Genomic DNA, 27,283 nt, shown 5'->3' on the forward strand with positions numbered 1-27,283 from the left:
GGTTATTGCTAGATGTCAGAATCCATTTCCACCTGGTGATGGCGACTTTGTTCTGTCCAAAATGCGCAACTGCTTTCGCAATGTTGCCTTCGTAAAGCGTGGTTTTGGTTTAGCGAATCCCGAACCCCACCACCTGAAGCAAGGAGCCAAAATAACCAAAATCTTGGAAACCCGTACGAGCACAATGCACACCTGCACATCTGCATGCTCACGAGCCAAATGCACTCCGCAGAGACTTGATGGTCCGAGTCGAGCCTGAAATACGAGCAAGAGGGCACTAAACTCTCTTTGGATCTTTGTTGGAAGCCCCAGGCGCCATGCGTTCAGCGTTGGTGCTAACCTACATGTAGCATGATCTCCACAGTAGATGAACACGCCTAAACACCGAGGAGGTTGGTTACCGACAGCAAGCCTCATGCATATTATACGAGCGAGGTTGGCAAGACTTTATGTTATCAAAAATCCGTCTATATTCTCGATACACCATAGCCTTAGGCATGAATCGTTGTACTTGCAGTACAGTATCCTGTTAGCGGTATCAAACTATCCTTACTCTTCAGCACGCCGTTTCTATAGCCCCTCGTGTGAGAACCGGGCGAATCGCCACTTGCACGCACATGAGCCCACGGTTTCATTGTATCCAAACATAGGTAAGTATGTCTAGCTTGTTTTGCGGCCGAATTTGGGGTATACGGAATCTATTACCAGGCGCCTTTGGTGAATGGTGGTGTCTAGACGACTATTCTGCTACAATACCTCTTTGATATACAGCCCTTTGGTTGTATCCCGACTTTCCGTCATTCGAGGTCACAATTTTCTTGGCTTTTCCAGGCCAAGAGCCTGGAGGAAACGCGCCCTTGACTTCCAGAAAACCCTCGCCCATTTGTGAGTCCCAAGAAAATGTCGGCCTTTTGGAGTTGTGTCTGTTGAGCTGATGCCTTCTAGCTCTGACTCAGACGGGCTTATTGATGGCTCCGAGGCTTGCACGACCCAAGGTGGTACTTCGACGCCGCTGGAGGTGGCACTTTCTACCTTCAATGCCGTGGCAGCGAGCGAAGTATCGCTATCTCCTCGAGGCCCTGTTGCAGCTTCCAGCTCCTCCATGAGATTCGGTCCTTGTTCGATGCCGATGCTGGAGTGTGAGCGAGCCCATGAGGCGTCGAATCGAGTACCGCAGAACAGCTCGATGCTCGACATCGAAGTTAATTGCCCATAAACGAGCGAGTTGGCGGACGACCGGCCATGGTCACTGAGGGACGACAGTCTCCCCTCGGGAGCATACGTTGATGAAGGACTGCAAGCCCGAGAAAGGTCTGAGCCGGCCTTTCGCGGCGCCGTTACACAACTCTCCGATTCGCGTTGATATTCTGCACCTTCCTCGAAGTCGAGGGACGCTACCGGAGTTGTGTCTTGTGGCACCCTATCATGCCGCACATAGTCGTCACGCTTTGTCAACACGTGTAATGGGATTTGCGGAGCGGCGGCAGCGCTGGATTTTGACGGGCGGTTCTCATCGTTCACCTAGGGGCCCGAGAAAGCCGTCGATAGGGTGCTGCGACGCTGTCCTGGACTCTTCGGCTTCAGCCCTTCTTCTTGCACCTTATCCCGAGCAAACGCCCTACTTGGCAAAGATGGCGCGAAGAAGGACATGTCGGTGTCACAGAACTTGGGCTAAGAGAAGTCGGTATTAATGTCTGTTCTATGATGTTGTTGTTTGATGTATGATGCGATGTTGGTGGATGCACATGATGATGATGTCCGAATAGCAGGTGCATTTGGTGCATTGTCTCAGATCTGGAAGGTGCTCAGCAATACCGGCTGGCCGGGAATGTTGCTCCGGCTGATGCGTGACTGCTTTGATCAGACAGCTTCCAACTTTCGAGACCATCAATCCGATGGAAGAGATAGGTGGTAGACTCTACCTAGGTACCTCCTACATGTATGTGAGAACCTGATACATGAGGACCCGAGTGGAATTTCTATTTGCTCTGCACTGTTCTCATTAAGTAGATGGCAACAGAATAACTAGCAATAGTCAGGCAGCTGGCAGTCGCATGCAACCATGAACTGAAGACTTCGCGTGTATCTAATATGAGTGCAGATCCCAGTCATTTCCTCTAAGACACAACTGTACTTCTGCTCTGAAGTCTGTCGGCCCCGTTAGAGGAGAGCCCACAGCAGCTTCATTCATCACAACGCCAACGCCATCGCTATCAGCAAAATCTCACGAGTTTGTTGGATTACCTAGCTCAGTCCGGCTAAGGGTTGCCTGGCTAGGTGCAATGCTGAGAGCACCAAGCTTTTCGATATGGAGTCTTTCTCATACGGGCGCTGCCGAGAGACACCAGCGACGCCATCAGCCAACGGCCAAAACATGGGGGAAGGAGGCTAGTCGCAACGAACCCCTGCTCGCACCCACATGCCCATGCAAAGCCAATGCCAGATCTCAAATCCCAGCAGTGTACAGAGCGCCCAGCGTGCCCGGCCTGCCCAGCCAGTGGAGGATTAGGTTAGCGGTGTCTCAGGCTATGACATCACAGCGCTGGAGCTGCCATCTCTCGATCTTGGGGTCCTCACTTGCGATGCCTTGCATTGACCCTCTCCGCAAGCCACGTCGTCAAATGACAGTACTACTAAAATTGCACGATGATGAAATCCAGCGATTCGTTTTTCGAGCTGCTAGCCAATCGGACCCGGTAAGCCGTAGTATTCCTCCGATATCAGCCTTCGAGTTTCAGTGAATTGCGCCTGGGGAGTTAGTTATATATAACTGATGTATCCAACACAGACAGCCACCGACCGTACACCACTTTGGCTGTTATCATTTTCCATTCCCCCTCCATAAGTACGACCAATCGCTACCCAAACGGCAGCGCAACCTTGAAGTCATCCAATCCCTTTATAGTTGTCATCTGCATCTTGCATCTCCCTGTGGAGCGAGCCATAATCTCACACCACCAAGATAACGAATCACTCGAGACCGTTTAGCGGTACAACACCATTTCAGCCAAAAAGTCGCACGTATCAGACCCGGTGGAATACGTTCCGGCAACTGATAAGACGGGCTACGATCGACTTACACCAACCACACGGCGGCATACGACTGGAGATCTTGTGTGTAATACGATAGGTCACCACCAATTCTGCAGTACCGCCCAATCAACCCCAAATAAAAGCAAATAAATACACAACCATGCCCAAATTACCAGTCCCCGACCCGCGAGAACTGCTGCCCTCGCGCGCGGACCCCGAACACCGATCCCGCCGCAAGGAGCTGGAGAAGCAGCACGGCTACGGCTACACGGAGCCCCTGATCCTGGCGGCGATCGGCATCGGCCTCGTCTGGAACATTGACAACCAAGTCCGGAAGCACGAGGAGCGCAAGGACGAGGCGGAGCGGAAAGAGGAAGAACGCCGCGAACGCAGGCGCAGGCGGGAACTAGACCAATACGAGCCGCGTGGAGGTGGTCCCCGATCGGGTTCGAGGTACGACGATTCACAAGAGGGGAGCCGCGACAGGCGTCGGGGCGGCGACGACGGGTATGACAGAGGGAGAAGAGACAGCGGCGGCGGCAGTGGCGGTGCCAGTAGGAGCAGTACTAGCCGCCGCCCACGCCGCGATTCCAGTAGATATGACGGTGGCGGGCCTGATTTCCGTGATGACCCGCGGCGCCTCGACTACCGATACGAGGAGTACCGGGGATTCCGCGATGACTACAGGAATTTCCGGAACGACTACCGGTATGAAGACCGGAGGGCCGGCAGCGTCCGCCGTAGCAGCAGACGAGATTCGTTTTGATTGTGTGTATCTTGATATCGGAGCATGACGTTACTGGCAGGATTTTGATTGTTGATCTTTCATCGACAGTTTGTATTTTTTTAACGCAAATTTGCATGCATATATATGCAATCAAGGCAGAGGGGAGCATACATGAGCGAGCATGACATAATATTACGAAAGCATATGGGGGTCATTGGGAAACACAGGGACCAAATGCATAAGATGCTTCAGCTTACGTTGTTATCACACATTCCCAAAGTCTGCATGTGCATGAGTTAAGATCGATTGCGTCTCGCGTAATATCATTCATCTAAGTCTAAGCCCCGGGTCGGAATGTCTAGTTTACCAACGTCGTCTCAGCATTTGCAACCAGGATCTCGAAGTGCTTCTTGACGTGCACTTCCTCGACAAAGGGTGTGGCGGGGCAGTGGCGCAGGGCGAAGGCATCGCCCACGACGGTGCTGGAGAGGAAGATCTTGCCCTCGGCAATGACGTTGTCGTAATACTTCTTAGTAAGGGCGTTCTGCTCGTCGATGGTGATGGCGGCGCTGTCGTGACCCTTAAGCTTGAAGACAGTCAGGGCGAAGCGGGGCCCCGTGACGATCTCGAAGAGGTCGCTGCGCGTCTTGATGAGCTCAGCAAACATCTCGCCCAGCCCAACGTGCTTGCGGATGTGGGCCTGCAGGCCCTTGATGCCGTAGCTGCGGATGACGAACCAGACCTTTAGGCTGCGGAAGCGGCGGCCGAATGGGATCTGCCAGTCGCGGTAGTCCGTCACGAGCCCCGAGGAGGTGTAAGAGTTTTGCAAGATGGCGAGGTTCACGCTCAGGGCCTCGACCAGCCAGGCGCGGTCGCGCACCCACAGGCAGCTGCAGTCGAAGTTGGTCAACAGCCACTTGTGCAGATTGGTGTTGAAGCTGTGGAACTTGGAGAGCTGCTTGGTCAGGTGCTGGTACTCGGGGCAGACGAGCGCCACGCCCGCGTAGGCGGCGTCGACGTGGACCCAGATTTCGCCGTGGCCCGCTGGGGCCGGTTCGGAGAGCACCTCGGTGATGGAGTCGAAGTCGTCGATTGAGCACGTATCGGTGGTACCCAGCGTCGCCGTCAGGAAAAAGGGCTCGAGACCCTTGGCCCAGAGCGCCTGGATGGTGGATCGAAGGCTCTCGCCGGTGAGCCGGTAGCCGTCCTTTGCATGAACCGGGATCGTGCGGAAGCGGACGCCGGCAATCATGGCCGCCTTCTTCGTGGCGCTGTGGGTGGCCGCGCTGCCCAGCGCGACGAGCTTGCCGCGCCTCTCGGCCATGGCATCTTCCTGCTCTTCGCCGGTGAGGCCTTTGGTGGCTTCCCGGAGATACTTGTCCCGGGCCGCGACTAAGACGGTCGCGATGGCTTCGGAGGCCGTGCCGTGGATGACACCACCGCCATGGGTAGGGCCGGTTGACATGTAGCAGTCCGGAAGCGCAAAGGCCTTGGCGAGCCAGTCCATGACAATGGTCTCGAGCTCGGTCACAGCGGGGGAGCAGATCCAGTTGAACGCCGCGCCGGTGAAGGCGGTCGAGTACATCTCTCCTAGCATGGCAGGAAAACTCGACGAAGAAGGGAACCAGGCAAGGAAGTTGGGGGATTGCCTATTTGGGCTGTTAGCCAGAAAGCCTACAACGAAGAGTTCATGAAGAGTCTTACCAATGCGTCAGCCCGGGCACGATCTTGTCCTCGACATCCTTCTGGATATCTGACCAGGCCTCGCCGTCTTCGGGGGCATGATCGGGGAGGAGTTTCCTCAGATAGCCAGGCTCGACCTCGGAGACAACCTTTCGCTCCTCGATTGTATCATAATACTTGACGACTAGTGCTGGTCAGCCATGGTTCCCAAACGGTGATACGTACTTATGCTCAGGGGAGTTTGTACTCTGGTCTATCGAAGAGATCGCGGCTTCTCTGAATTCTTTGGAGTCCATTGTGCTTGTATGTATGGCTTGGTAAATCCTACCAAGAACCAAGCCCCTTGGTTATAAAATAGGACAGCTTATATAAAAATGTATAGAGATTCGTGTTGGCTTATTGCTTGGTATTTGGAAGTATCAATGTCACAGCAAGGGGAGAAGCAAATGAAATGGATCGATCAAAAGGCGCACGAATGTCATTCCGAATGGATAAAGGTACGGAAGACACCTAAACTAAAGCGGGGAAACTATAAGGCACAGCAGCCGATATGAAATTGCCTGGCCAAGATCATGCCATTCCCGATACTTGATCTTCAAGAGGTACGGAAATCATACCGAACAGTATGAGGCGCTCTCTCTGATATTGTAATCTGACTTTGCAAGATCACCCTACGAGTATGCCACCGTTGAGACGGGATGTGTAAAGGTGGCGGCCTGGTAATGATTAACGTTAAGGAATCGAACCAGCCATCCGGATTGACACTATCTAATATTTTTACCTTACGATGCGATTGAAGCGTGTAGACTGCTTGTAGCCTGGGTAGTTCCAAACCGGCCATTGGATTTCTGCGATTATTCAATTGGAATGAATCTAGAACTTTTCACCCCACCATGCCCCTCGATGGCACCTGCCTGGGGTAAGCATCCGAAGCCGGTATCGGGATGGGATAGCAAATAAATAAAAAAGTTGGTAGGTACATATTATCCAGATGTTACAACACAGCAAAAGCACTGCTATCCCACGATGACATGCTATACTGTAAAGACGTGGGATAATATAATGCCATTGGCGCAACGTTAAAATTGTTTATTCCACTGGATTTTTAATTTTCTCTAGTTGCGTAAACTGATTAGACTATTAGTATTCAGAAAGCACCGCTGGATTGTTAATTCTCTCCAATTGAATGAACTGGTTAGGTTATTGGTTACTACGGAAAGCACCTACTACGCCAACGCAGTTGCCGCCATCGAGGGGGGTAATCAGTGGTACAATTGTAAAAACGGCCATCAACTGCTGCGGGGCACAAAAGATTAGACCCTAGCAACGCACCGGAAGTACACAATATTCCGGCGGGGCATTTACTGATTGTCCCGCATTGAGTCATTGGCACCTTTCCTTGAGTCACAATTTATTGGGCAAGAATTGGTCGTGGTCGTGGAGCGAACAATCATTCATCCTTCCTCCACCTCACACCAGCAATCATGGCCGATTCCAACGAGAACGCTGCTGCTGCTGCTGCTACACCCGTCGACCAGGTGGCTGCCGATGTTGGCAAGCTTCACCTCGACGAGGTCACTGGCGAGATGATCTCCAAGAGCGAGCTCAAGAAGCGCCAGAAGAAGCGCGAGAAGGACGCCCAGAAGGAGGAGAAGCAGAAGTCCCAGCCTGCTCAGAAGAAGAAGGAGAATGCTGTCGACGAAAGCCAGCTCACTCCCAACCAGTACTTCGAGATTCGATCACGCCGCGTCAATGAGCTCCACGCCCAGGGCAAGGCCTACCCCCACAAGTTCCACGTCGACTACGACATCCGCAAGTTCGCCGACGAGTTCAAGCACCTCAAGAACGGCGAGTCTGACAAAACCAAGACCGTTTCGCTGGCTGGCAGAATCTACGTCAAGCGATCGTCCGGCGCCAAGCTGGTCTTCTACGATCTTCGATCCGAAGGCACCCGTCTTCAGGTTCTTGCCCAAGCCCAGGAGTCTGACCCCAATGCCCCCGAGTTCGAGGCTCAACACGCCGACCTGCGCCGTGGTGATATCGTCGGCGTTCGTGGATTCGCCACCAGGACAAGCCCCAAGAGCAAGGCCAGTGAAGGCGAATACTCGGGAGAACTGTCCATTGGTGCGATCGAGGTGACTCTGCTTGCCCCCTGCTTACACCAGATCCCCCGATGACCACTATGGATTCAAGAACCCCGAGCAACGCTTCCGACAGCGATACCTTGATCTCATGATGAACGACAAGGCACGCAACGTGTTCCTCACCCGAGCCAAGGTCGATTCCTACATTCGACGGTGGTTTGATGACCGCGACTTCATTGCTGTGCAAACCCCCATGCTGAACGCCATCGCTGGAGGTGCTACAGCCAAGCCGTTCATCACTCACCACAACGACTTGAACATGGACATGTTCTTGCGTATCGCCCCCGAGCTGTACCTGAAGCAGCTGGTGGTTGGTGGCCTCAACCGTGTCTACGAGATGGGTCGCCAATTCAGAAATGAGAGCATGGATCTTACACACAACCCCGAGTTCACCACTCTGGAATTCTACATGGCCTACGCCGATGTATACGACCTTATGGACATGACGGAGGAGCTCGTCTCAGGTCTCGTCAAGCACCTCCACGGCTCATACGAGACAACCTTCCACAAGCAGGATGGAACCGAATACAAGGTCAACTGGGCAGCCCCTTGGCGACGAATCGAGATGATTCCCGCTCTGGAGGAGAAGACGGGCGAGAAGTTCCCGGCCGGTGATCAGATGCACACAGCGGAGACGGGAGAGTTCCTGAAGAAGGTGCTTGCCAAGATGGGCGTCGAGTGCTCGCCACCTCACACCAACGCGAGAATGCTCGATACCCTTGTTGGCGAATTCCTGGAGAGCCAATGCATCAACCCTACCTTCATCAAGGGACACCCGCAGATGATGTCGCCGCTGGCCAAGAGTGACCGAGCCATCCCCGGTCTCTGCGAGCGGTTCGAGGCATTCGTGTGTACCAAGGAGATCGTGAACGCATATACGGAACTCAACGTTGCCACGGAGCAACGCCTGCGGTTCGAGGAGCAGGCACACCAGAAGGATCAGGGTGACGACGAGGCTCAGATGGTCGATGAGACCTTCTGTCGCGCTCTGGAGCATGGCCTGCCCCCTACCGGTGGCTGGGGAATGGGTATCGACCGTATGATCAGTGAGTCCACCTCCGTTATCCCGTTTATGGCAATGACTAATGATTATTCTAGTGTTCTTGACGGACAATTATTCCATTCGAGAAGTGTTGGCATTCCCGACTATGAAGCCGGAGTAATGGGATAATCAGAACAATGGCATAATCAGTACAGTAGATTAAGGGATCAAGGGCATAGCGATATTGCTTAAAGTCATACTCTGTTAAGTGCATAGAGGAGATAGCAACATTGCTCAAAGGAATAACAAAAATCAAGGAGTGACCAATTATTTTCCCGAATATCCCATGCATGCATTTTGTGACGTACCTGGCAAGGAGGAATACCCCGAGATCTCCGCGTCAAGCAGAAGTGTATTTCAGCAGCCCGGTGGAATTGCTTCTTGGGCAAAACGAGGTAGACAGACAAGCAGTAGGTTGAGATGCCTATCTGAAAGGGGCAAAAAGAGAAATCATGACTCGGCTGGGGCTCGATCCCAGGACCTTCAGTGTGTTAGACTGACGTGATAACCAACTACACCACCAAGCCTATTTTAGTTGACGTACAGCCATTTGCCTCTTCAACTTCATGCTCAAAAAGCTCGTTACTGACCTTTCTATACCCTGGCGGGGCTGTGAGGTTGTGGGAGGAACTTGTATGAATTGGATTGGGTTTGGGACCGATGGTCTCCCCTAGAAAGGTCAAAGGCCCCTTTCCAGTTATCCAAAACCTGTACGTGAAGGCCCGGTTGTGCTTTTCAGCACACCATAAGCGTCATGGATGGAAATAGGGCAACAAACTGTGAGAAGCTTCAGGTTAGTATCTTGTGTAGAAGCAAGAAAGGCGAGGCTCGACGGCTCCCAAGAGACCCTACGAGGCTTCTTTCCCGCAAGCTTGTTCTGCGCTTGACAATGACATGATAGATTGTCCCTTGTAGTACAGCTGGGGCATATCAATTCTCTCCGGGTCCTAAATGGAAGCCGATGTAGATGGGAGGTGAATACAGAAGACGCTCAGATGGGCGAAGGGTTCTCGGTCACTCTGTGCTGGAGGTGTCATCAATAAAAAGTATTGTAAAGTACCAGAGCTTAACGGATATTCTATTAAGATGGATTGTGAATTGGAAGGGTGGCTTCCTTGTCGTCGAGATAAAACATCACATCACGTCTTGCACACGCCGTGTTGACGCTTGGTACGTGTAAACATGCCATCTCTGAACTCCCTTGCTGATCAACTCCCGTTCCCAGGTCCGGTCTCCAGGTTTCATCATCACCTGTTTCGCAACTTGAACACCGCTACAGGCGCGACATTGCAGTACGGCGCCTCGTACCTGTGGGAAAAAAAGGTGCTCAAGCCTAATTGTCGGCATCGATCTCATCAACCTCATCACGCTCCTGCCGCAGCCTGCGCCAGTGGGCCCTCACATTTCTAAACATCACCCACCGCCATCCACCCCATGTCCACTACTCCATCGGATTCTTCTGATAATCATCATTAATCACTATTTCTCTGTTGTGTCGCGTGGAGAGGGCTGATCGACTGCTGCCATCTTTGCGACCAGATCCCATTTGTATTCGGCCCTCTCTCGACCAACAACATCACTGGGCGATACACACAGCTTTCTTTCTTTTCTTTCCCTTTCCCCTTTCTTTCTCTTCGATAATAGAAAATAGGAAACCGTGGCTCTGATGCTGTCGTAACCCAACAGCCGACATCGTTGAGGGCACAGGAAAAAATGGAGGATATTCCGTCGCCGTTGCAGGCGCAACCCGAAGCCCTCGCAACACAGGGGCAAGCATTAACCTTTCGCGCAGCACATCGACCGGGCAAGAACTGGCTACATAAAGGCAAGCAAACCGTCCAAGGTGATGGATTTGTTTTTGGTAACAAAGCTAAGCCATCTGACCCAGTGTTCCGCACTCCGGAGCTCCTCGACGGCTACGGCCCGCCCTGGTATGAGGAGGGTCAAGTGTTGGCTCGAGGCGAAGAAGCTACGAACGACGATCCCGAAGAGGTTCCGGACCAAAATGAGGACAGCCGTTTGCCGGCTCCGGTTCCTGTACCGCCGAGCCCAATCCCCTGGGACCGTCTCGGCTACCGTACGCAAGCAGTCGTCATGAAGGCCCTCACGAGCTTCTACCGGAACGAGCTCTTTCCCTTCCAAACAGCCTGCGAGGCTCTGCATCTGTACCGCCACGAGGCGGACGACTTTGTTTCCCGCCATCTGTCAGAATGGAACGAGCATGCATCAGGCGGCCCGGGCGAATATGCCGAAACAACCTACCTCGACAGAAGCACTGTACATGTAGCTTCCAAGTTCATGATGGGACAGAGCTTGCCCCAGGCGGCTGTCGCAATAGTGATGCAGTGGTCTTCGCACCTCATCAGATGGCCTATGAACATCACCAACGATGGCTTTCCCATAGCGGCCGACCCTTTCACCAGTTCGATGTTGCCTTCGGGCTCGCAACTTTCCTGGCTTTCGTCGTCGGCTCCATTGGACTCCCCAGATCATGGTTTCAGCAGGCCTCCCGGTCTAGGGCGAAGGTCTCATTCCCAAACTCAACCACCGGCGAGGCCTTCAGGCTTTCTCCACTTCGCTCTCATACCAGGCGAGGAGGGAACACCCCATGGTGTCCGGTTCACCGAGATCGTGCTGCCACGCAACACCTTGGTTTGCGGACCTCGATCGGTGTACACTCTCCGTCACGCCGGACGCTATCTCGTCGAATACCCAGACTGGTGTCGAGACTACACGGCCTTGAAGCTTAGTCATTTCTCCTTCGTCGAGGGGCGTCAGGAAGGCGCACCCTACACTCCACTGCATCTCCAGCGCAGGCTTGACGACTCTGCTGCATACTTCGACAGAGGCGTCCAAGGTCATCGTTTTAGCCCACTACCTCACGGAAGCCGAGTTGATGCCCCTGGAATAGACTACAGTCGCGCATCGAACAGCCGCGATTCTCTCGGTCAGATGGCGTCCCCTACACCAAGGGCAAATCCCCGAGCTGCTACCGCGCGAACATTCGGGACACAGAATACTGTGATTCCCTTACCCAACATCTCCGAACCTACCAGACAGCTTCTGGAGTCTATGCATCAAGCAATGCCGGGGGTTGATCACAAGGCAGCCAAGCATGAGCAATTGGATGCAGTAGAGGGCAATAACAGAGGATGGTGGGATACTCAGCAAGCTCAAAGGTTCCGCGTAGATGCAGGAACTAGATCCGTGTCGCCCAGAAACCTTCAATATCGCACGCCGGTTCGCAGGCCGTTCTCCTTTGTAGAATCGCCAGCAATTACACCCAACAAGCTGTCTACAATGCCAACGGGTCCTATCGCGCGAGCAAACACCCCCATCACCGGCCAATCGGCACCTTACGAGCCGTATCTCACGATCCGTCTGCCTCCGCAGTACTATGTGATTGGCCCTACAGGTCACCTCATCACCTTCGATGGCGACTTTGGCGATCACTCGGCACCAACAGCGTGTAACCTGGACGATTTCGGACAGCCATGCCGGCATGGAAAGCTGCCCTATGGCCTAGGCGGGGTCTATTCATTTCATTTGCCTCTGGAGACAGGTGTCCGATACACGCAAGATAATTTGGTAATGCCGCAATTACGGGAGGCCGTACATGCCCGGTTTTCGATGCCGGGCTGCTACGCTCTGTACAGGGATGACTGCCTCATGCCACGTACCATTGCGCCTGGTTTTCACGAACTCCGAAAAGTGCGCAAACTGCAGAGACTTGATGGCAAGGTCACGGAGGCGAAGACCACGATGGACCTCATGCATGAAGGTGGACAATACATGATCCTCAACGACATGGCTCTTTACCAAAAGCGCATCCTGCCTAATTCTGCGACAGGGGCCAATGCCTCTTCCAAGTCAGACGTTCCTTCTTCCGGAGACGAAGAAGATGAAGAAGGAATGGGCGCGGCCACCGCGACCAAGTCGGTGCCACGGCACATGAAAAACACCTTGCTTGAGGCGCAGCGCATTCTTGGACCTCACCGGGAACAGTTCGAGGCCGAATTAGAGGAAGAAGGCAGGCAGGAGATACTGGCCGAGAAGCGCGAGCTCGCAAGAGAGAAGGCCAGGGCTGTGAAGGAGCTCCAAGAAGAGAAGAAGAAGAAGGCGCTCCAGAGGAGAACCAGAGCCAATAGAATAGCAGCCCCGGCGGCAGCATCAGACAGGCCCGGTAGCAGTAGTGGACAACAAGGAAGATCGACCAGGGCCGGTTCGGTGATCGGGATGGGCCTCGTTTCCTTCAACGACGAACTCCTGAAGCGGCAGATCGAGTCCTCGAGCAGCAGCAGCAGCGACGATGAGCGGACGCTGAAGAAGAAGCAGAAGTATGCTGAACGACTGGATCGCATCCCCGATGACAACGATGACAACGATGATACGTTTAGAACTAGCCGTTGGGGCCGCAAGATCACCAAGTCGACCAAAGCTCAGGAGCAGCAGCAGGCACCTGTGACCAGAAGGGCGGCAGCGCCACGAGCTGCCTCGACTGCCAGCGCCATTACCACGAAGAAGTCTCGGGCTCCGACTCCTGCATCTGCGAGACGCCAAACCGGTGTTGCCACCACGCCCACCCCTGCCAGCCAGTCCGGGGCCGCTTCAGCGGGCAGCAGTCCGCTCAAGAGAAAACGTGGCCGACCGCGCAAGCATCCCTTGCCTGACCCGGTCGAAACACAGGCAAGTAGCTCACCTGCCAAGGCCGATAGCTCTCCGACATCCGCCGAGGCCTCGTCGTCAATTGTTGTCAACACTTCCGGGGCCCGGCAGACCGTCGAAGTCGAAGTCGAAGACGGAGACGAACGAGCAGGTTAAGTACTGATTCTGGTATCGATAGCCGAGTTGAGGGCTCGAGCTCTTCCCAGCGTTGAATCTCACAACGACGAGGAAGGAGTTTGGAGGAATTTCCCTCCCGGCATTCAGAGGAAACGCGTGTTACTGCCCTCTTAGAGTCAGGGCAAAAGGAGTTATGGCATGGCATGAGCGAAGAAGCATCTACCCCGTGGTCTTTGTTTGAGCTCCTAGGTCTCGTCGGCGATACGAGCGAGACAGGATTGGACTAATACGGGGTTTGTCCAGCAAGCGACCATGAGATACGTACGGAAGAGGCCTTGCACACTGGGCTAAGGCTTCACCTACATGCGTGCGAGTGTTGGAATAACGAGAAATGAATAAAGTGATACCCAAACTGGACAACCTGGACCCGAAAAAGCTTCATGAAGCGCAATGCCAATAATGTCTTGGTGTGATGAAATGTGCATGCTCGGCCCAGGATAGGTACTGTAGGTACTGTATGCACTGTAAGTTCAGCAGTGTTGGTCCCCTTCTGGAGCCCTGTGGCCGTGCGCTAACGGGGGAAGTACCTGGCTTGCTGGCCTCGCAACCTTGCTAGCCTGCCTCCCTGCGTGCCCAACGCAGGGGATTAAGGATCCAGCCCAGCTAAGACCAAGACGTCAGCTCCTTGCTGGGGCTTGGGCCGACAACAGCAGTGGGGATTGTAGATTGCCATTCATTTGGCGATAGGGACGACCAAGGACCGGTAGTTGTTTTCTGGATTGAATCTACTGCCAGCCCATCATCACCGAAACGAACAAAAGAAGCGACTTTTCCAGGACCGAGGGACCCCTCACGAGACCGCCAGGCATACGTCTTTTGTCTCCCTCCGCTCTCCCAACCGACCTCCCGAACCTCTCCAACCCTCGAATCCCACCCGATCCGCGTGCGACTCCGTATAAGACCCTGAGAGGCACACCCGCCAATATGGCCCCCCGAATCGAGCCCTCGGAGATCGAGACGTACTGGAACATCTTCGCGACCAGGACCAATGGCGCCAAGTTCCTCACGGGCGAGATGGCGGCCCCGCTGCTCAAGAACAGCGGCTTGCGCGACGACCAGCTCGAGCAGGTCTGGGACGTGTCCGACATCGACAACGACGGGAACCTCGACTTTGAGGAGTTCTGCGTCGCCATGCGCATCGTCTTTGATATAGTCAACGGGGTTGGTAATCGCCAGACACACGCTGCATCCGAGGAAGCGAAACGTTCTAACTGGGTTGTGCAAATCACTATAGGAATACGCCGAGGTGCCCAAGGTCCTGCCCGACTGGCTCGTGCCTGAGTCCAAATCCCACCTTGTCCAAGCCGGCCGCGCCATCACGGGGAAGCAAGTGCAGTTTGAGCAAGTCGACGACGACCTCGACTCGCCCGGCCTGAAGGACGGCTTCGATTGGTACATGAACCCGGCAGACAAGTCCAAGTACGAGTCAATATACCAAGAGAGCCGAGACATGCGCGGCGAGATATCATGTAAGCTGCTACCTGTGGTTCTCCTCTCCGTCTACCTGCCTTATGTCTCTCCCTTCCCCCTGCTCGCTTCCCTCCCTAGGGACTACTACTGCATCTATGAGTCCTGCACGTACGACTTATCGCTAACCACCCCACAGTCAACGCATTAGAAGACCTGTACGAATCGCTCGACGTGCCCGACACAGACATCCGCTCGGCCTGGAACCTGATCAACCCGTCGGCCTCGTCGAGCATCAACAAGGACGCCTGCTTGGCCTTCCTGCACATTCTCAACAACCGGCACGAGGGGTACCGGATCCCGCGGACGGTCCCGGCCTCGCTCCGGTCCTCCTTCGAGCGCAACCAGATCGACTACCAGATCGACAGCGACCGTAACGCGCCCCGCGCCGACCCCAAGAGCTCCCGCTGGGCCGCCAAGGCCGACGACACCACCTCGACCGGCCGCAAGGCCAAGTTCGGCGACCAGTACCTGACGCGCCTGGGCCGCAGCGGCTTCAAGGCGTCCGGCACCGACTTCAGCGCGACCAAGGACGCCGACTGGGAGGAGGTCAAGCTGCGCAAGGAGCTGCAGGAGCTCGACGACAAGATGGCCAAGGTCGAGGAGATCGCCAACCGCCGCGCCCCCGGCGGCAAGCGCGACAGCAAGCCCGCCCTCGTCAAGCGCGAGCTCGAGCAGCTGCTCGACTACAAGCGGCGCGAGCTGCGCGAGCTCGAGGAAGGGTCCGGCGACAAGGGCAACGCCGGCGGCGGCCTGCGGGGCGTCCAGGACGACCTGCAGACGGTCAAGGAGCAGGTCGACGGTCTGGAGGCGCACCTGAGCTCGCGGATGCAGGTCCTCGACCAGCTGCGGAGGGAGATTGAGGACGAGAAGGCGAACAAGTAGACGGTCTAGACAGCTGCCATGGTGTTAATTGAGACTATAGGCGAATCCAGTCGGGCGGGCCACTGGACACAGGGCATCCAGCGCAGGTAGGCACGCGTAACCAATCTTCGTCCGCTGCCGGCGCTGCCATGGACCAGTAGAGGTTATCCTTAGCGGAAGGCGGGCGGAAGTCTGAGGATTGCCTTTGTAGTAGGATGCACTGCACAAGTACGCAATCGCAATGCCATTGTAGTAGGAAGAAAGCCCCTTGGGTACGGAATGTAATATTAACTTTTTCAGCCAAGCTTGAACATGTGAATTTGATTTGTACTGAGCATACTCATGCTTGAATAAAACTAACGTAGATTTGAGGGTATATTTTCCAACAATTAATTCTTACAGGAAGAGGTATGGTAATAGGGTATTATCGATGTATCCTGCAGACCCCTGTCCTGCGCCTATCGAGTCCATACCCCTATGTTATAGACATTACGGAAGAATCGGTCTATCCTTTGCTCGTACATAAGTAGCCAATAAGGAGAGAACGAGAGAAAAATCAAGAGTCGAAAGAAACTAGAACGAGCTACCATCAACAATCCCAGGCATCATCTGCATGCCCAACGTCTTGACCTTGATCATGTAGACCATGAATGAGAAGACCTTGATGCCTCCCATACGCCCCGCACCACGGCCGCGACCGACGGCGCAGACGAATACATCGACAGGGATCAGTTTGACGGGCGTTGTCTTTTTGCCGTTCAGCACGAGATCGATGTTCTTGGCCACACCGGCAGCCTACAGAATTACTGTCAGCACTAGACGAAGCCGGGTGAAGGAAATTGAGCAGTAAGGAGAGCCGCAAGACGCTTGGTGCATCAGGAAGAGAGGGAGTGGGACAGAGGGAACAAACTTACCTGCTTGTCGGCAATCATGAAGCCGGCCTTGGGCTGCGAAAGGATGTCGCCAGCAGCCCACACGTTCTCGGCGTTCTGGACGCGGCCAAACTCGTCGGCGAGGACGTACTTGTCATCGCGGAGCACCTTGGCGGGGAGGTAGTCGGTGTTGGGCAGGACGCCCATGGTGGGCAGATACAGGTCCGTGAGGATCTTCTCGCCGTTCTCGAGCACGACCTCGGTCTTGCCGCCCTCGGCGCCCTCGTCGGGCAGCTCCTGGGAGCCCTTGACGCGGGCGTTGAGCCGGACCTGGACGCCGAGCTTCAGCAGTTCGCTCTCGGCGTTGCCGGCGATGGCATCGCCGCCCAGGATCTGGTCGTTGCCCGAGAGCAGCACGACCGTCTTGTCCTTGAACTCGTAGCGGATTTCGCCCGCCGTCTCAACGCCCGTGGCGCCGGCGCCAGCGATGACAATGTGCTGGGCCGCCCGGATCTTCTCCTGCGTCGCCCTCACGCTGGCCATGACCTCCTCGTTGGAGCCATTGGCCTTCCAGGGGGAGTTGGCGTCCATGTAGCGCGAGCCGGTCCCCAACACCAGGTGATCGTAACTCAGGCTGCGCTCGCCTGTCGCAGTCACGACCCGAACAGTCCTGGCGTCTAGGTCGGCGGCTTCAGCAGAGCCCTCAATGAACTCAAAGTTCTCTGCTGGGTATTTAGAGAAACCAGGTTCAATGGGTAAGTTGTACTGTTCCTCCTTCAGTACACCCGGCACGACGGCACGAACCGCGGCTAGGTTCCAGAAGAAGTGGCTATCCTATCATCATGTTAGATACTAAGTCTTTTTTCTGATGGCGCCTGTCTCTACTCTGGCCAACGGACAGCGCTGAGTGTGCATTTCAGAGCAATTTCACATGAACAAGTGGCGTAGTCTCAAAGGGATAGCTTCAGCCACGACCGAAATTCGCCATCTCAACTCCGGGACCATGCTGGCACTAGCTATGTAGGCAGCCAGAAGCTTACCCTGGAAACCAGAATAACCTTTATATCCTTGTGGGTATTCCTCGTGTGCTTGAGTAGCCTGTGGGCGACTTGAAGACCGGCAAAAGAGCCTCCTAGTACAACAATTGTCGGAGCCATTGTGTGTAGTTGTGCCTATGTCGTATCTTTACGTTGGCGAAGTCCGGTATAAATCAGTTGTAATTTCGAAACCCAAAATAGGGCTGAATCGGCGAGTGTCGAGGCAGAGAGCAGCGTCAGAGGAGCTTGAAAACAAAACAAGGCCTGAGGGCGGGTATCAAGAAGCAGCACAAAAATGGAAGCGAGGTCAGAAAAGAGAAGCAAGATGGTTAAGGAGTACGACGCCCGTGGCCCGAGGGTGGACGGGGCATGCTATATATGCAAACCTCGGTTGTCCGGTCTGGGCGAGAGTGCTCAGTCGCAGTCCAAGACAAGGTGGCGGCATGGGATGAACGCTAACATCCGCATGCAGTAGACGCTGACAGGAAGGGAGGGGGCCTATCCGCTCGTTTGTATCACGCCGTGTGCATTTGCGTCGCTCGACACACGGACTGGTCTTGCTCCCTGCATGCGCGCGGGTGCCGGTGGTTTGAGCAATGTCTCGTTGAGATGGCCGGCCTGAAATCATCCTGAGGGCCGGCCAGGAGTGGCTGTGTTGCTTGGCCATCTGCCCTGTCATGTCACGTTTTACGACGTATCCGGATGCCTGCGTCGTTCGAGTCGCTTTGTGATGCATACCGCACATTGTTGACCACGTCGGCATGTTGGCATGGTGATAGGTTATTGGTGATTGCTTCTGCGCCAACTAGCCCAACCTACATTGCGGTTAGGCCTATATAGTGTAGCTCTGCCCGGCGTCAGATAATCTAGGAGGCCTTTCCGCCTCCGGTAGTTCCCCACGTCAGCACTCTTGGTCTTGGTCTCCGAACGAACTCACCAAAGATCAGGACTCTTGCTCCTGCTTCTGCTTCTTGCCTCTCCCCCATGTTTTTCAGACTCACTAGCCAGGCTTCCCGGAGCGAAATCTGACCACACATAGGATGTGCTGGCTGGGTGAAAAGGCATCCTTGGTGTGCAGGTAGGTTGGGCCTGCGCATTTTCGGTCAGGAGCGAGCGGTGCTTAGCAGTGGTCTCGGTCCCGACAAGGCAGCTTGGCCTTGAGCCCATGGATCCACAAGCAATTTACAGAGATGCCACTCCAAAGAAAAAGCATCCAAGAGAGATGCTAATGTTTCCGACGATCCACTCGAGTGCCGTGGGCAATCATGTCATGTCGCCTTTTGGGGCGGTTGCCATCCGATGCGGGATTGAGCCCCAAACTCAAAATCGAAATCGAACCACCCATCTACCTGCCTAAGGGCCGAGCACCGAGCACCGAGCACCGAGCACAGCACGGCTAGTCGGAGATACAGAGCTCCGATCTTGATGATCTTGATCTTGATCTTGATCTTGGGAAAGACCTATGTACCGAGGACTGGAAGCCAGTCGTTCAAGTTTCTTTTCTCTGCGATGGCGGAAAGATGGCGGTGCCGTGTCAAACCTCGGCAGCTAGCTTATTCATAGTTGGTCTTGCATTGAGACCCTGAGCCGGTTCTGACAGCTGCAGTCCAAAGCCGTGCATGCTGCGGCTCTGTTGTCACGGCCCATATCAGGGTCAGCATCGGGATCTGGGCAGCATCTGGTGTTGACATCGCGTAGCCAGTCACTTGTCTTGTTCGGTCTGGGCACTTTGACCAAGATGATCTATCCGAGTCCCACTCGTTCAATAGATAGAGCCTTGCGTACTATGCATGTACGGATGTCGACAGAACCTTGAGGGGTGTCCAACACACGATTTCCGCTTACCGACACCCGGGCGGCAATCCCCGAAGTACCATTGCCTCGATCCATTCTCCAGAGGCTGCTGTAGGTACAGTACGATACGGCACACAAAGTTTCGCGACCCTTTCTTTATATGCAAGTAACCAGCAAGCCGGCAGCAAGCCATGGAGAGCTTTGCCCTGGCGTGACAGATAACTGGGCGGCCTAGTCGACGACCCAATCAAGGACGGGCCCAACCCAAAAGGACAGCCCGCCAAGCCCCGCCATGCTGTGCTCCTTTCGGGAAGAGCCACACACTCATTCAACCTGTCGGCTCAACACATGATGCTAAGCCAGAGGAAATACCCCGCAAAGGGCGGGGGGTCAAGCACGTAGGCACGTAGGCTTGTGTAGAGCAAAGTGGGCAGCCAGCCTCAACAACTGAGACGTTCTTTATATAGTAATCGTTCGTCTCCATCTCGTGGCATTATTTCACTGCTGCAAGTTCAACTTTTGTTACACATCTCGACTTTCGCGCATACCCACGTCTCCTTCTACACAATCACCACCAGAACCCCCGAACCCCCTATCACACACCACCGTCAAAATGGTTGAGCAGACCGAAGCATTCAAAAAAGCCGTCGTCGACTCCAAGAAGTTGACCACGAAGCCCAGCAACGACCATCTCCTCGAGATGTACGGTACGTCACACCACACGGATCCCAGCCCCTCCCTCCTTCTTCCGCATCCTGCAAAGTGTATACGTGCTAATACGTCGTCGCGAACCGAACAGCCCTCTACAAGATCGGCACCGGTGAGGACATCAAGGCCGCCCCAGCCCCCGGCATGTTCGACATCAAGGTATGCGTGCATCTACAACATCCCTCCCCACTTCCCAAATAAGATAAGTAGGACAACGGCCGGCTGACATGCGACGCTTCGGAACCATAGGGCAAGGCTAAGGCTAAGGCCTGGCAAGGCAAGGTCGACGAGGGCGTCACCCCCGAGCTCGCCCAGGAGCAGTACGTCGCCCTGATCGACAAGTGCAAGGCCGAGTACGGCTACGACGAGAACAAGGCCCCCGAGGCTGTCGGCTCCTCGTAAGCCACACGCACACAGCTATATATAAGTGCGGACAAGCCCAAGCCAGGGCAAAAGATGAAGAGGGGCCCAAGACAAATATTAAACATCCGGGCATTACGCGTGGAGTCGGTCTTCAGCAGATTCCATAGTCGCCCCGACAAGATTCTATATAACAAATCACCCATCACGTAGGTGTACTTGCGTCCATGACTCGACAAAAAAGTCCACTGGTCTTACATGTCGACTATGCGTGGTTTCTCGAAGAATGTGGTGAACCAAAGAAAAAGAAGAAAAAAAAAAAGAAAAAAAAGAAATACGTTGGTATTATTACGATGCATTGAACCTTCGATGCTCTGGCATCTTTGATGTACCAGGAGGAAAAGGATATCCTGGGTGTCGTTATGGACCACACCCGGTCTTCTCGAACGTCCCAACTCCGTCAATCCCGTTCCGGCCCTACCAACCCGTCCGTGTTATAGAACTAAGTCCGCCTTACCGTTTCTCATCGATAAACCAAAATCCTCCAAGGTCGTAAGGTCGGATTGTAGAATGTGCAGACATGTAGTGTCACAAGAGGGTGTAATATACAGGAACTCCCGCTAGATATATGGTGTCAATTCCAGACCTGACCAACACCGTAGGGACTCGCCGGTAATGCATACATCCCATCTAACCTCGTTTTAATCTGAACAATTCCTTCAGTCCGTCTTTCCGTTGGCGGTGTTGCCGAGGAAAGTATCCTTGAGCTCCTTGATGGGAAGGTTGTCCATTTCCAGGCGGAACGAGCTGCGGTTCCTCCGGAGGCGGCCGCGCAGCCAAGATCCGATGCCAAGAGCGAGACCGGCGAAGCAACCAATGGAAAGGTAAGGGTGCTCGGTGAAAGTTACACGCATATCGAAGAAGACCTTCTCGAAGCTCGAGATGGTCAACTTAGGCTTGATCTTGGGAGGCGAAACGGTGACCTTGGAGATGGTCTCCAGGATCGAAGTGCGCGAGGGTGTAATGTGGTGTCCAGTAATGGTCTGGTCCCAATATCTACGGTTCTATAAAGATGTTAGTAAGAATAAACCTGCAAAATGGAAGAATGAATGCTTACGTCTTCGTCGTTGATGATGACGCGCTCGCCGTCCTTGACGTCGATGCCATAAGTAGTCCTGATCCATCTCTGCCAGAAAGTGCCGTCAACCCAGGCAAAAGCAACCTCCTTAGTGTCCGACTTGTCCATGTTGATGCGGATGCTCTTGGCAGCTCGCAAAGCGCGCTGATCGTTGCGATCCTCGGCTTCTTCTATTCGGAGCTGCTTGGCGGCACGAAGGTCGGCTCTTTCGAGCTGGAACAATTGGACCTGCTTGTCCATCCATTCGCCGGCTGCCATCTTCATCTCATGCTTGGCCTGCAAGAATGACTCGTTCTCTTCCCTGTTAAGAATACCGAGAACGACAATCTTTCCGTCCATGATCTCTCGGGCATTGGATGCAGTGAGTTCAGGTACAATCGGCAGCCAGACGGACTTCATCCAGGTCAGCACTTGCCGGGTGTCCCGCATCTCTCTAGGCGTCAGAGGGTTGTAGTATGTAGGTCTTCCCTCACGAGACACCAAAAGTCGAGGCCAAGTCGTGATCTTGAACCTGTCATACAATGCTTGGTCTCTCGTCTTAACCAACTTGGCATGCCCAATCAGGCTCAGAGGAAGTCGTTCCAAGGCCATCATATCTTCTATAGTCGTGGCGTGGTCGTAAAAGTAGACGAAGATAACATCTTCCTTTTCCTCGAGAGCCTTGAACGACTCGGCATCAACATCTTGGACCCCGCCACAGATATCCAAAGCCTTCTCGGCATATTTGACGAAATCACCGAGTCCACGCAGGCCATCGTACTCGACACGCTCGCCACCCCTGAAGAAATGAACAGTGGGGTAACCGCGAACCCGAACATCTTTGCACAGTCTTGATTCGGCGTCGCAGTTGACCTCGCCAATGTTGAGACGTCCTTTCATCTCCTTAGCAAGTTGGGCCCAGCTCGGGGCCATAGCCTGGCAGTGATGACACCATGGTGCGTAGAACTTGATATACCAAGGCTCCTGAGTCATGGTGACGAGCTTTTGGAAACTCTCGGCAGTGAGTGCGACAGAAAGTCCTTGTTGGTTGGGGGTTGAAGTAGGTTTCGCAGCCTTGGTGCCGAATGGGTTTGGCGGATCCCAGGTTGGCTTGGTAGGCGTGGTGGGCTTCTTCTCGACCACTGCAGGCTCAGGAATCTTGTCATTTTTCTTCAGCTCGGCAGGTTTGTCGGCTTTTTCAGCCTTCTTGTCAGCGATCTTGTCATCCTTTTTGACATCTTTCTTGTCATCTTTCTTGTCAGTCTTCGCTTCTGTAGTGGCGTCTTTGGCATCGGGAGAGTTGGTCGCGCCAGGCTCGGGCAGGTTGAGTTCCTTAGGTCGAGTACCGGGAAATGCAGCCTCCAGCTCCTTCTCGACAAGGCCTGCAATAGCCTTCATGGGTTTCCCGCCCTTGATCAGATCCACAGCCTTGCCGGCCTTGTACAGTGTTGTCTGAGGGTACGAGGTAATTTCGTGCTTGGTGCACAAGTCTCCATAGGCAATGCAATTGAGGGTTGCGAATCTAATATCATAGTGTCTCTCGAAGGGGGAGTCCGCGGACTTGACCTCCTGGCTGGCGCTCGCGGGAGCACTTGAAGTATAGTAGTATTCATACAGCGTTTGGTATGTCGGAGCAAAGTCTATGCAATGTGGGCACCAAGGGCTGTGAAGGCGATCATCAGTCTCCAGTCATCGCGAACCAACAATGCCCACAGGAGGCGCCAGAGTCTATGATTTGTAGCAAGGGATTTTGATGTCATACCTGTAATATTTTACCAATAGGTATTTTGTCACGTTGACCTCTTTGTCGAAATTATCGGCCGTCAACTCGAGCAAGGGCGGGACCTTCTTGCCATTGAAATGGGTGTTCTCCTTGGCGACATCGTCTGGGGCGGATGCGCCAATTGCCTGCGCCGCGCCCAGGACGGATGCGCCCACGAGCAGCGCGAAAGAAGCGAGCCTCATGGTGGAGAGCCCGGGGGATTATATTGCAACAAGAAACGAGCGTGTCAATAGGAAAAGAAGGGTCGGCCTGATTAAGCGAATTGAAGTATTATCTGGCTGGCTCGGCCGCGCAAAACGAGAACCAGCAGAGTCTTAAGCGCGATGGGATTCGTCCAAGCCGGTTGAAGGAGTCGGGAAGAAGAAGCAAAGGGGTGGAGGGTTGTGTGTAGATTAATCGAACACGAGACAACTAATCGCGTTGGTTATCTGTTGGTGCAGATCTGCATCGGGGCTACTTCATGCGATACGAGAACACGGCGTGCGACGTCCCCCAAGGTGGTATCAGGGAGCCTCAAAATCCCGTGGAATGGGTTTTGTGTCGCGGTTCTAGAAAAAAGAGAAGCCAAAATCGGGGATGAAACGTCAAAAATACAGAGGTCGCCGTGGCCTCCGAGAAAGAGTTGAGTTTGTACAAGTAGGTTAATGGATGCCGGAGAAAAACAAGGGCAATTCAATGCAGGTCAGTGCCAGATCAGTGAGTGATACATTGTTAGGCCCAGCGCTTTTACATATTATGATGGGTAAATAAGTGCTTACCCACCGTGTAGTGACAGGGTTGTTATGCTCACGTTATGTTAAAATAATGCGCGTTATTCAAAGATCTGGCTCGTGCTCGGTACTTGACAAGGGGGTCGTTATTTCGGCCTCCTACCACGTACACTTTCAGGAGAGGGAGTTCTGAGGCAAGGGAGCGAGACAGGGCCCCGAAGAGCGAGTCCGTGTCCCCAGCACCCAGTAATGCAGGCAGGCCCATTGCTGTCTCGAACTTTTTGGCCTCTTCGCCTCTCCAGTCGGCCAGTCAGCCAGTCAGCCAGTCAGCCAGTCAGCCAGTCAGCCAGTCAGCCAGTCCCGGCTGGCCAAGCTGGCCTGAAGCGAAATTCACCTCTTGCACTGCCAGGCTCCCAGGCTCCAAGCAACCCCGAGCAGCACGCAGGTGCGAAGGAGCGCTTGCCAAGGCTCCATCCAGGATTGGTACAGCTTCAGCACCAGGGTCCAGGTGTCCAGGTCTGCAATTGGCCAGAGGCTACCGCGCCCCACCGCCAGCTGTGACGCCAGTTCTGCCAATTTGGTCCCCCTTTTATGCTGCAGGTGTACTTAGGTAAGATGCAAGTCCATGGAACCTTGGAACGTACCGTCTCCTGGGCAGATATAATTCAGCACTGATGTTTGCAGTCATAGTAACATAGAGCCTATAACACACATCTGGTATGTACCTAGGTAGCATATTGCGTCCGGCCTTGGAAAGCCTGGTTCATCATGGTTCGCTGCTTGACGGGATCATGTTTGTTGCAATTGGTTGCATACGTTAGCACCATGTAGCCCGGCCGGGTCCCAAATGTACATACAGACTTGACAAGAAAACGAGGCCGTTCAATTAGTTAGACTAACTTTAGGGTAAGTGCACGCAGCAACACGTAGCAAATGCTTTCCAGCCAGCCACCAGCTATCCGCACCTACCTTATTATAAGTACCTATTTCTCAAAGAAATCGAGTGTTCGATTTGGCAGTCACTTATTCTAGGGTCGCTCTTTCTCATATTAGCTATGGTCACGTAGCAGTGTTGTGTTGCGCCCACCGACACCTAGTTTTCGGTGATAAGAATGCACGGAGTAGAGAAGGTGCATACATACAAGTACACATCCACTTCAATTGCAATGCCTACCTAAACCCGACGCATCTGTCAACCTTGAGTGGTCGTAAGGCAACGGTTAGACGTGACAACCTCATCTCAACTTCGATTGCAGCCAATATTCCTGGCCCATGACTTCTGCACTGTCACAACGCTGACTGTACTCTTCTTCGTCACTCACGCCTGCCTCAGGTACATACTCGATGTCTGAACCTCCTGCCAAACGCCGGCGCCTATCCGAAGGCCATGACCCACCACCCGCAGATGTCGGTGCTGCCTCCGGGTCCGAACTTGGACCTGCGTCCCTCACACGGCCGATCAGTCCGCCTCCTAGGAAGAGGGTGGCTCGGCAGGAGCGGTTGCTGGTGCCCTCTCCATTTCAGTTGACCGCAATCCGCGATCTGCCGGCCGAGTCGAATATTGGGGCAGTATCCCTGCGAGATCTACTGGGCGATCCCCTGATCTTAGAGTGCTGGGATTTTAACTACCTTCACGAGATCAATTTCTTGATGTGCCATTTTGATGAAGATGTCCGGTCTTCGGTAAGAGTTCATGTTGTGCATGGGTTCTGGAAACGAGGAGACCCAAACCGTGTTGCACTTGAGGTAAGACCCCAGATGTGCAAGTCATTCTGGTGACACTCAAATCAAAATAGACGCGGGCGCAATCTGGCACAATACTGACCTTGAACCTGAACAGCAAGGTGCTTCTGCTTTCAAGAACGTCGAGCTCCATACAGCCTACATGCCCGAGATGTTTGGCTCCCATCATTCTAAGATGCTAGTTTTGTTTCGGTACGACGATACAGCCCAACTCATCATCCACACAGCCAATATGATCTCCAAGGATTGGACAAACATGACCAATGCTGTATGGTCTACTCCAATGCTCCCCCTATCCAAAGGGGAGGAGAACCAAGATTTCACCACAGGTAGCGGTCATAAGTTCAAGTCGGACTTGTTGAGCTACCTGAGAGCTTACAACACAAACCGTAGTGTTTGTCGACCCCTAGTCGACTCACTAGCGAAGTTCGACTTCTCTGCAGTACGCGGCACTCTCATTGCCAGTGTTCCGGGCAGGCATGCCGTGGAGACTGATCCAAGGGAGACTCGCTGGGGTTGGGCAGCATTGAAACAAGCAATGCGATCAATACCAGTCCAGCCAGGAAAGGCCGATGTTGTGGTGCAAGTATCATCAATCGCCACGCTTGGTGGGACTGACAGTTGGATCCAACGGACCTTGTTCGACTCATTGTCTTCGGCGGCAAAGTCCACTTCTCGACCCAGCTTCAAGGTTGTGTTCCCAGATGCGTCGGAGATCCGTCGGTCTCTGGATGGGTATGCTTCAGGAGGTTCAATCCACACCAAGATTCAGTCGGCACAACAAGCCAAACAACTTCAGTACTTACGACCAATATTCTGCCACTGGGCAAACGACTCAGAAAAGGGTACTGAGCTGCCCAAAGGTGTAGCAGTGCGTGATGGGGGCCGAAAGCGTGCAGCTCCCCACATAAAGACTTATATTCGCTATGGTGAGAACTCTATCGACTGGGCTATGCTAACTTCAGCGAATTTGTCGAAGCAGGCTTGGGGTGAGGCTCAGGGCGCCTCCCAAGAGATCAGAGTTGCCTCCTGGGAGATTGGCGTATTAGTCTGGCCAGAGCTACTTGCCGACAATGCAAGAATGATTGGTACCTTCAAAACAAATTCGCCATCCCCTGTCGAACTTGAGGGCGATTTCCCTCTCGTTGGGTTGAGGATACCATACAATTTGCCGCTGCAGACGTACGGAGATGATGAAGCACCTTGGGTTGCCACAATGGCACATACGCAACCTGACTGGATGGGAATGACCTGGCCGGGTTGGTAAATTCACTAGAATCGATGAGGAAAGGGGGTTTTGATCGGTACGCGACACTCCACCTAGCCTAGAACGTGCTCGCAATGATGCACTAGCTAT

The 27,283-nt window shown here is 53.9% G+C and overlaps 10 protein-coding genes across 10 annotated transcripts; 6 read left to right on the top strand and 4 right to left on the bottom strand.

Annotated features, from left to right (window-relative positions):
* Positions 1–807: 807 nt before the first annotated feature.
* Positions 808–1,650, bottom strand: PG986_005945 (uncharacterized protein; the record flags this gene model as incomplete). Its single annotated transcript, XM_066842167.1, has 2 exons — positions 808–1,521; positions 1,600–1,650. The coding sequence occupies 2 exons, from the start codon at positions 1,648–1,650 to the stop codon at positions 808–810; spliced, it is 765 nt and encodes a 254-aa protein (XP_066702029.1).
* Positions 1,651–3,193: 1,543 nt separating this feature from the next.
* On the top strand, positions 3,194–3,799 carry PG986_005946 (uncharacterized protein; the record flags this gene model as incomplete). Its single annotated transcript, XM_066842168.1, has 1 exon — positions 3,194–3,799. One exon carries the CDS (start codon positions 3,194–3,196, stop codon positions 3,797–3,799), a length of 606 nt encoding a protein of 201 aa, XP_066702030.1.
* Positions 3,800–4,118: 319 nt separating this feature from the next.
* On the bottom strand, positions 4,119–5,739 carry PG986_005947 (pyridoxal phosphate-dependent transferase; the record flags this gene model as incomplete). The annotated part of the gene is made up of 3 exons (XM_066842169.1): positions 4,119–5,409; positions 5,465–5,627; positions 5,691–5,739. The coding sequence occupies 3 exons, from the start codon at positions 5,737–5,739 to the stop codon at positions 4,119–4,121; spliced, it is 1,503 nt and encodes a 500-aa protein (XP_066702031.1).
* Positions 5,740–6,927: 1,188 nt separating this feature from the next.
* PG986_005948 (lysyl-tRNA synthetase) lies at positions 6,928–8,750 on the top strand (the record flags this gene model as incomplete). The annotated part of the gene is made up of 3 exons (XM_066842170.1): positions 6,928–7,559; positions 7,609–8,633; positions 8,686–8,750. 3 exons carry the CDS (start codon positions 6,928–6,930, stop codon positions 8,748–8,750), a joined length of 1,722 nt encoding a protein of 573 aa, XP_066702032.1.
* A 1,592-nt stretch (positions 8,751–10,342) lies between these two features.
* Positions 10,343–13,450, top strand: PG986_005949 (uncharacterized protein; the record flags this gene model as incomplete). Its single annotated transcript, XM_066842171.1, has 1 exon — positions 10,343–13,450. One exon carries the CDS (start codon positions 10,343–10,345, stop codon positions 13,448–13,450), a length of 3,108 nt encoding a protein of 1,035 aa, XP_066702033.1.
* A 945-nt stretch (positions 13,451–14,395) lies between these two features.
* On the top strand, positions 14,396–15,823 carry PG986_005950 (actin cytoskeleton-regulatory complex protein END3; the record flags this gene model as incomplete). Its single annotated transcript, XM_066842172.1, has 3 exons — positions 14,396–14,632; positions 14,706–14,940; positions 15,078–15,823. The coding sequence occupies 3 exons, from the start codon at positions 14,396–14,398 to the stop codon at positions 15,821–15,823; spliced, it is 1,218 nt and encodes a 405-aa protein (XP_066702034.1).
* Positions 15,824–16,375: 552 nt separating this feature from the next.
* On the bottom strand, positions 16,376–17,831 carry PG986_005951 (uncharacterized protein; the record flags this gene model as incomplete). The annotated part of the gene is made up of 3 exons (XM_066842173.1): positions 16,376–16,597; positions 16,717–17,508; positions 17,715–17,831. 3 exons carry the CDS (start codon positions 17,829–17,831, stop codon positions 16,376–16,378), a joined length of 1,131 nt encoding a protein of 376 aa, XP_066702035.1.
* A 2,287-nt stretch (positions 17,832–20,118) lies between these two features.
* PG986_005952 (acyl coA binding protein) lies at positions 20,119–20,615 on the top strand (the record flags this gene model as incomplete). The annotated part of the gene is made up of 3 exons (XM_066842174.1): positions 20,119–20,212; positions 20,305–20,372; positions 20,463–20,615. 3 exons carry the CDS (start codon positions 20,119–20,121, stop codon positions 20,613–20,615), a joined length of 315 nt encoding a protein of 104 aa, XP_066702036.1.
* Positions 20,616–21,292: 677 nt separating this feature from the next.
* PG986_005953 (Thioredoxin) lies at positions 21,293–23,655 on the bottom strand (the record flags this gene model as incomplete). Its single annotated transcript, XM_066842175.1, has 3 exons — positions 21,293–21,637; positions 21,691–23,353; positions 23,453–23,655. The coding sequence occupies 3 exons, from the start codon at positions 23,653–23,655 to the stop codon at positions 21,293–21,295; spliced, it is 2,211 nt and encodes a 736-aa protein (XP_066702037.1).
* A 1,872-nt stretch (positions 23,656–25,527) lies between these two features.
* On the top strand, positions 25,528–27,193 carry PG986_005954 (phospholipase D/nuclease; the record flags this gene model as incomplete). Its single annotated transcript, XM_066842176.1, has 2 exons — positions 25,528–25,929; positions 26,024–27,193. The coding sequence occupies 2 exons, from the start codon at positions 25,528–25,530 to the stop codon at positions 27,191–27,193; spliced, it is 1,572 nt and encodes a 523-aa protein (XP_066702038.1).
* Between the last annotated feature and the right edge of the window lie 90 nt (positions 27,194–27,283).

This window comes from Apiospora aurea, assembly GCF_038362705.1.
Source record: "Apiospora aurea strain CBS 24483 chromosome Unknown utg000004l_segment0_segment0, whole genome shotgun sequence".
Taxonomy (NCBI): domain Eukaryota; kingdom Fungi; phylum Ascomycota; class Sordariomycetes; order Amphisphaeriales; family Apiosporaceae; genus Apiospora; species Apiospora aurea.